At 34.9% G+C, this 9,018-nt stretch overlaps 1 protein-coding gene across 1 annotated transcript in view; it reads right to left on the reverse strand.

Annotated features, from left to right (window-relative positions):
- Positions 1-3,616: 3,616 nt before the first annotated feature.
- Positions 3,617-9,018, reverse strand: part of LOC107565383 (syntaxin-2-like) — an 8,121-nt gene continuing 2,719 nt past the window's right edge. Inside the window, exons 3-9 of the mRNA XM_016250600.1 lie at positions 8,363-8,462; positions 8,101-8,175; positions 6,023-6,096; positions 5,819-5,927; positions 5,391-5,464; positions 5,164-5,301; positions 3,617-4,931 (exon numbers count right to left, since the gene is read on the reverse strand). Coding sequence (XP_016106086.1) covers positions 4,767-4,931; positions 5,164-5,301; positions 5,391-5,464; positions 5,819-5,927; positions 6,023-6,096; positions 8,101-8,175; positions 8,363-8,462 — 735 coding nt within the window. The 3' untranslated portion in view covers positions 3,617-4,766. The remainder of the gene's footprint in view (positions 4,932-5,163; positions 5,302-5,390; positions 5,465-5,818; positions 5,928-6,022; positions 6,097-8,100; positions 8,176-8,362; positions 8,463-9,018) is intronic.

Below are 9,018 nucleotides of genomic sequence, written 5' to 3' on the forward strand. Positions count from 1 at the left end.
TTTCCACACATGACACACACACCCTCCATTGGCTGGCTGGCTCGTTGTACTCCGATTGGTAGGTCAGGATGTTAGGCTGCGTGAATGTATATGTGGCAGGATGGTGCCATCTTCTGTAAAAGAACCATCATTGCTACTAGACGTATTGCGTATGAGAAACCATTAGGGATCAGATTGTGCAAGTGTACATTTTAAATTAAAAGTGTAAAAAGGATTACTCACCTTCTTTTGGGCCCGGGCATGACTGGCATCTCCTGCTGCTATGATTGACAGCTGTCGCTGGATCCACAGCAGTTCAGTCTGTGACTGCCTGAGAAGCTGCTCTACGTCAATCCTTTGACCTCGCATCTCCTACAACACTAACACAATGAATTATACTTCATTTATCTTGCACAAACATACAATATGGTGGTCCATCTGTAAGTATCTGAACGTGTAGGTCACACTTGCCAAAATGTAAAGTATGAAACTCATTACATTAGATAACTAGTGGCAAAACAAAATATAAACTGTAAACATAAATGATGGTCGGTCTTTTCTCAGAACTAACCCGTGTTCTTAGCTATTTTTGTTATAGCTTTTAACCAGTTTGTCTCAGCATTATGATTTTTTGTTGATGTATTAAGTTAGCTGCTCTTAAGTTTATCATTTGAACCCTAACAAACTTTTAAGAGAATAGTTTGCTTTAATAGTGTGTTTGTGATATCCCAATTCGTTAAGTACAATGTGATATCACATTTAGCCTTGACTTTACAGACAAGACGTTCATACTAAGTAATTTATATTTTAGGCAATTTTTTCCAGTCATAGTCCTATTGTCTATTTCTGCCCCCCAGCAAAATTATTTCCAACAAACTGACTGGGAGGGTGATTATGTCATACAGAATGGTAAAAATTAGTTACAAAATACATTTACTTACATATACCAGTAGTACATTGATATTAGTTATAGCCTAGTAATGGTTAGCTTCACTAATTGGGGGCCTCTCATGCTTGTCATGTGACATCCAGCAGCCACAAACTGATATAGGCTTATGTCCCTACTGACAAAAAAAACCCAATAAAACCATCACAGAAAATTTGAATGGTTTCCACAACAAATAACATTACAAACCATCAACTTTCATAACATTAAAAATGGTTTTCTGTAGTGTGTCTTGGGACATATTCCATTAGGATTTATTGGTTTTAACAAGCCATCTATAGAAGGCAACCAATTACCAGTAGAGACCAACAGGGTCCATTACAGTTTCCAGTAAAACCAATACAAGTCCCACTATAACCAGTAAAACCCATTACACATTTTCTATTGGTGTCTATTGTTTTTTTCAGCAGGGGTTTTATAAAAAAATGTTTAATTCAAAATATTCCCAAAATATATCATGAAATATCTTAATTCTCAAATATGTGCAAGTAAATGCATTTTGCACCTTTATAGATTATGTTAGTTTTAAAGTAGCCTAATAGTGTAATCTATTAACTTTTTACTTAAGTACCAGATATGGGTGTCACACCATAAAATATTTTTGATACGACTGACTTTGTATTTAATGTGAATTTAATAAAAACATTGTAAGTTAATTAGCCTATAACACTTTCATTGTACAAAAAGAGAGCAAAGAACGTTTACATAATCAAAGAACATTTTCACTTCAGTCCAGCAGTTCAAGCACACTCAAAAACTCCCATAATAATCTCTAAAGCTGTTAACACTGTGAAATTAATATCTTACTTGCATTCGTACATCTTCAATTTGTTGCGGTGACGGAAAAGTGTGTTTCAGCGAGGACTCATCTGAACACCTCTGATTGGTCCTTGCATTCATAAACTCAACAGAATCGTATGTGATTGGTTGTAAGTGCGCTGGTGCTTTAAAAACGTGTGCGTATCTGTCTCTGTGCCAGCCAGCGAACGCAGATGTGAATTTAGCAGCTGGGGATGTTTTTCTTGCATTTCACCCCGAATAGTTTGGTGTGATCTGATTCCACCCCTCCTAGAACCGCCCCTGCAGTGATGCTAGTGTGCTATTCTGAACTATCGACCGTCAATCAGCTTCCATGACTGGAACAAACTTTGTTTTACATTCATGCTGTAAACCTGTGTTTCTGCAGACCCAAACACACAAAAAAATAATACAATATCCTCCGTTTCATCTAGTCTGCTTTTAAAAATATTCAAAACACAGATATAAAACATTCTCAGAATATTTCCTCACTATATATATACATTTGAATTGAGGCAGCTATAGGTGTGAGAAAGAAAGGGGGATCCCAGCTGTTTAGTGATAAGAAAATGGCTGCTCTTGCCCTCTGCCCTGCTCCTAAGACCCCTACTGAGACACATTACACCTGCATACAGTTCACCACCTAGCAGTGAGACTGACATGTCACCTATTCAGACCAGAACGCAGTAAACAGCAAATAGAGGTGACAGGTGACCCGGGACAGTGATAAGGCCATATAGCACAGCCAGAGGTTAAAATACATCTGTGAACTGACATAAATTCCTGAATAACCTCTAAATGAATAATTATACATAAATCATAACCTGCATAAATGAACTTAAAATGACACATAATGGTGTTTCTCTTGATTTTAAATAAGTTGTGCAGGAATACAAGGCTGTATGTCTTTCCTTACCTTTTTGTTTGATGTCTGCTGGTCTTTTCCTCTCGTACTGAGGCCCTGTTGACAGCAGCTCAACTCAATGTTAAGGAAAACTGTGTGTTCTGTTACATCTGTTACATTTTGACAATTTAACCGTTACAGGAAGATCGAGTGCAAGTGAGACCTTGACATTTTCTCCGAGGTGTAACAAGGTGTGAATGTGAGACAGTGTGCAAAATTAAAGAGAAAGAGGGAGAGAGAAACTGCCTGTTCTCCATGGTGTATCTTTGCTGAAAGATGCAGAATAAACCTGCTTTTTGTAGCACAAACAGCAAAGACACAGAGTATGTGTGTCTAAATCTTCTTCCCTCCTACAGCTTCCACAACAGTCGCTACTTGCTGAGTGACCATATGGCAGAGTAAAGATGAACAGAGATGAGTCAAAATGGGCAATGAAGAATTGAACCAGAAGACTTTAGACAAAGCATATGCTGCAGGTATTTCTATGGATAGAAGTATTGTGGTTTGATATGCTTAGATATGGAGAACAATAATAAACACTTATAGTGTTATGAGGCTAGTGTGAGTCAAGTGTAAATCTATATTTAGAAACAACAGACCTGTCCCTGCTGAGCTATTCTTCCTTTGTCAGGAATGAAGAACTATTAATATCTTCATGTCTGCATGTGGGACGAGACTTTGTGTGTTTTGAACGCATCAGTTCCTCTTGAGATTACACACATGCTAAGGTAAACCAACAGACTTTTAGTCTGTATATCTATCTATCTATCTTCAACAGTGATAATTAGAAGAAATATTACTTGAGCACCAAGCCTATTAGAATGATTTCTAAAGAATCATGTGCCATTGAAGAAATGGTGTATTGTCTGCTGGAAATTCAGCTTTGTAATTACAGGAATTAAATAAATGTAAAAAAAAAAAAAACATTGATATTGCAAAAACATTTAAATTTTTAAATGTAACACCATTTCACAATATTGCTGTTTTTTTTTAGATTATCTAAATTACAATAAAACTGTACAGCATGATAAGCAAACAATTTAATGAAAAAGTAGCAAAGTGACTTTCTGTGACTGTACATGTTACACATGTGACTGTCCTTATTTATTTACTTGTATTTTTAAACAATAATCAGATATTCTGAATCCAGATGCATTAGTTGGGTTAGTTCACCCAATATGAAAATTCAGTCACTGTTTACTCACCCCCATTAATAGCCTTTTTTACTTTCTTTCGTCTGCATAAGAAGATATGTTGAAGAATGTTTTTGCCATATATTAATTAACTATAAATGCTGTTTTGGACCCCACAGTTTTTCACTGTATGGACAAAAACATACTGGGACATTTTTGATGTGCGCTCCACAGAAAAAACTAAGTCATACAGGTTTGGAACAACATAAGGGTGAATAAATGATAACATAATTTCCATTTTTGGATGAGCTATGAGTAAAATAAAAGCAAATTGCCAAGTAATACACATAACTAATAAAAGTAATTACAAGAAACAAAAATGAAATGTATAAGAGTCTAACTGGGTTTTTATATTCGCTATGTTTACATGCACCCAAATAATCAATTTATAATCGGATGGCTCAGTTTGGCTGAAATGCACAAAATGTTTCCCAACCGCCATTAAATTGAAAAAAAGAAGAAGATGGTGCAGTTGGACTGAAAAGCCTATATGTAAACACCTCAATCAATCTGAATAACATTTTGATTGAATTGAAAGAGGTGGTGTAGACCTGAAATAATCCAAAGAACAGGAATAAATTAAGCATGTATTGCATGTATATAGCATGAATGTTCCTAATGAGGAACATTAGTCCATGTAAACACACCTCTTGACACTCACTTGATTGTTGTCATATTGCGTCAGAAAAATCCTGCTAGTGCTGTCTATCTGAGAGCAAGCTTAATCATTAACCATTTAAGCAGAAACAAATAAAAGCCGTTTGTTTGTAAATGGGCTGAGAAAATCCCACAGACAGCTCAAAATGATCTGATCAGCAAAAGATACAGGTCGTAGAATAAGTACTGTGACACGATGGGATTTTTAAAGAAAAGGCAAAGAGTATGAATCCCTCATTTTCATAGAACTCAAAAGCAAGCAGCATACATTCCAAAGTTCAAGATTAATTCAAGAGCCCTTGCTGGTCGCTGGTTTTGCTTTGCTCTTGAATATAGGCAGTCTTAGCCGCCAGGACTTCTTGTAATCAGTAGCTTTTTCTATGTTCTCTTTACCTTGATCTACATAGTTTCCAGCTTGCATCACAGTCTTTGCTATGTTGTTTGCCATTTCACCCTATAAAAAATAGGGGGGGGGGAAATTAAAATTATGATATGGCAAGGTAATAGTCCCATGGCACTTATGCACAATATTTTGATCATTAAATTCATTTCAATAAAGCGCTTGTGTAAATCAACTATTCTTGCTAGATAATGTCCTGAAATGTTTGTTATTAACTGTGTTCTAAGGCATGGTGCACCATTTTATTTTAGTTAATTCACTGAACTCTCCAGCAAGCTTACAGTACCTGACTATTGACTAACGTGGCTATATCCATAAACATGCTATGCAGCTCTCGAATGCTGGCCTCCAGATAGAGAATGTCCTTATGCCGTAACTCAATCTCATTCAGTGCTTGCCCCGTTATGCAGGAGCCAGAGTTGATCTGCGCACAAAGAATTCTATTAACATTTGAAGGGAAGCTTACAGTATTTGGAAAAGTGCATTCAGCTGTCTGTTAACCTTGAAACTTACATTTGAGGTAAAGACAGCAGGATTGTTACTTTGCAGCAAAACCTCAGTCTCCTCTTCAGTGACAACCTGGCCACCTTAAAAAAAAATCAAGTTTGATTTATATCTATTTTTCTATCTATCTTATATGTAGTATATACTGTATATATAACCATGATACATATTTTTCCAGGATTTTTTGATGAATAGAAAGTTCAAATTAAGTAAAAATTTATTTTAATATTATGTCTTTACTGTTTTACGTACTTTTGATCAATTTAATGCATGCTTGCTGAATAAAAGTATTAATTCCTTTAAAAAAAATCTTACAGACCCCAAAGTAATGAATGGTAGTGTAGCTAAAAATGTAAATAGAATATAATATAACAATGGGCAGTGGTGACCAAAGACATTTTGTTCTGGTGTGTTAGAAAGTGTGTTAGTTTACTCACTGATTTCCAGCTGTCTTTGTATCTGATCTTTACTCTTTGTCCGGAAAGATAGCAGTTCTTGATTGTACATATTCATTATTTCTGCAAACCTCAGTGAAAGTACTGTGTGCTATAGATTAACAAAATAAAGACACATAGAGAAAAATGAATAAAACAAATATCTGAAGAACAATATTGAATTTATAATATAGAGTGGCATCTCACCTGAGTACTCTGGATGCGATAGTACACAGAGCTGCTGTTAGCATTCTCATACTCTGAGAATTTTCCTTCTAAATCTATATGAACAATCACAGAATCATGTTTTTAAATGTGAAACAAAAGATTCAGTGACAAAATTAGTGACAAAAGCGTTACAATCTTCAGTGTACTGGTCAAGACAATGTACTACAGTTGAAGTTGAAACCAAAGACAATAGAGTTGATTGCTTTCTTTCAAGGAGATATAAAGCTGGGTTTAGCAGAATATTTATTGTTGAAGATAAAATAAAACATACACATTTCCAAGTTAAAAAAGAGGAAATAAATTTATCCAAAATGTCCAATAAAACAACAGAAGTGAGCTTCACTATTTGCAAGTCAAATCATCCCTTAATGATTTCCCCTGTAAAGGCGGGCGTACACGGTGCGATTCTGAAGGTCGGAAGGTCGTGAGTTCTGGCACATGTCACGACTGAGTTTATCCGAAAATCGTACGGAGGCAGTCACACACGACACAAATTTACTACGATTTTACAAACTCTGACGTAAGCATTACGTTTCGCGCCATTCATAAAAATATGGATTCTGAGGACGAAATAGTTTTCTTTGTGGCAGGTGGCTTGTGATGTCCAAAAAACAAAAAAAACAAAGACAAAGACAAAGGACATGGCAAAGAGAATGGCTGAAAAGCAGAGAAAAGCATGGACTTTCTGTTCTTCATAAAGAACTCGAGGGACTTTGAGAGGGGCTTTAAATATGAGACAGCAAAATGCACGGACAAAACTCAAAAGTATGTGTATTTCGATTTGTGGGGTGATATTGTGGAATAGATTAAACGGATATATCAAAGAAAGTGTTAATATGTTGCAATTTAAAAGTAGGTATAAAAGATTTATCTTTGATAAATACAGAAGTGTGGGGGGTGAGAGTGAGAATTTCAACATTGTTGTTAATGCTGCTTGATTTTGTTTCTGTTTGTCTTCTTTATCTTAATAGATAGATAAAGTAGGACGTAATTTGGACTAGTATTTTTGTATTATTCAAAATGGTATGTCTGATTTATTTTGGCTGATTAATATTATGTAATATATATTAATATTATGGCTGATTGTGATTTGGTATTGGTAATTACTGAGGGTAGGATTTAATAAGCCTAGGGCTTCTACCTACCCTTTTTTTATTTCAAACAGGTTGAATATATGTAAAAAAAAAAAATAATAATAATAATAATTTATAGATTTTTTTTTATTGGTATTTATTTGTATATTTATTATGTGTTTTTTTTCCTTTTGCATTTTTAATAGTTCGAAATAAAAATAAATGATTTGGTATTGGTAATTACTGAGGGTAGGATTTAATAAGCCTAGGGCTTCTACCTACCCTTTTTTTATTTCAAACAGGTTGAATATATGTAAAAAAAAAATAATAATAATAATAATAATTTATATTTGTAGATTTTTTTGTTTGTTTGTTTATTGGTATTTATTTGTATATTTATTATGTGTTTTTTTTCCTTTTGCATTTTTAATAGTTCGAAATAAAAATAAATTGAAAATTGAAATGGAATTGAATTGAAATTGAGGGAGTAGGCCATTTCTGAATTTCTGCTCGTTTTGCCGGAAATACAACAGGCATATTCATTCATAAAGCTGAACGGCAAATTTGGCACATTCGGAATAACAAATAAAAAATAGAACTGTATAATTAAACTAAAATGATTATAGAATGTGGTTTTTGTCATCTTCTGATTGGTCAACTTCAGATGGAATGCCAAATCGTCACGTTCAACTGCACATACGCCACAAATTTAAACTGACAGCATCCGATTTTTTTTGACATGTTTGAAAATTATCGGGAGGACGGGAGGTGCTCGTAACGTCTCGGATCGGCCCGTAATTCTTCTCACCCGGTACGAGCTGCGACCATCTGCGATTTTCTCCCGAGAGAAAAAACTCGCCTGCGAGCTCGTACGACAGCAAAAATCGCACCGTGTACGCCTTTCAAAAATACTATGTCCCATTCCTTCTTCCTCCCCCCCCCCCCCCTTTCCAAAAAAACCCCAAAACATTTGAATTCAATTACCTTTTAGTTTAACCTTGATTACATCGGCTGTGTGCTTGATGTCACTGCTAAACTGCTCAAGTTCCTCTCTCACATCTGTTAATAAGAATAGACATAAAAATGTTGTACAGAGAAACACAAAGCAAAAGTGAACTGATCTCAAGCCTTTTGAACAATAATCATTAACAGAGGTTAATAGAACCTGGAAAACGTTTTAAATTTCCTAATATTTCATAGGTGCCTATAATGCATATAGAACTAAAGACAAACTCAATGTACTCACAATTCGGTGGGTTGATTTCTGTCAAAATGGCACTATGTCTCAGCTTCACTTCTTCCACACAGAAGGAAATTCTCTCTATAAGTTGCTGAACCTCATTAACCTGTTCACGTTAACATGCAGGAGTAAAATTGGTTCTTCATATTCTCAATTATAATGCAAAGACAAAGTGACAGTTCCACACATAAAAAGGCTTGTAGATGTTCAAACACAATTGCATATCCTTTACGAAAAATAAGTTTATTCAAGTGTGCTATTAGTATACTTCTTTTAAACTAAAAAATAGGAAAGTATACTTTTAGTCTACTTTTTATGTACTTCTCAGAAATGAGCTTTATGTACTTCTCAGAAAGATACTTAAAATGACATGTAAGTATACTTGACTTATAGCCTACTCAGAAAAAGTCTAAATATATTTGAGCTATACTTGTGTTCCTAGAATCCGTGTTTTCATTGTTATACTGTAGGGGACACTAGTACACATTTTCTGTACAGAATTTCCAAAAAACACAAGTGAAGAAGAAACCGAAACAACAGATGCTTCCACATGTAATCTAACACGATCATCAGACATAAAACAGCATCAAAACTGTGTAAAGTTGATATAATGTCGACCAATGAAGAGGTAATAATGACTGTCAAGCTTTGGGGTGTTGATC

The sequence above is a fragment of the Sinocyclocheilus grahami genome, unplaced genomic scaffold (assembly GCF_001515645.1).
Source record: "Sinocyclocheilus grahami isolate Dianchi unplaced genomic scaffold, SAMN03320097.WGS_v1.1 scaffold998.1, whole genome shotgun sequence".
NCBI classification, from domain to species: Eukaryota; Metazoa; Chordata; class Actinopteri; order Cypriniformes; family Cyprinidae; genus Sinocyclocheilus; species Sinocyclocheilus grahami.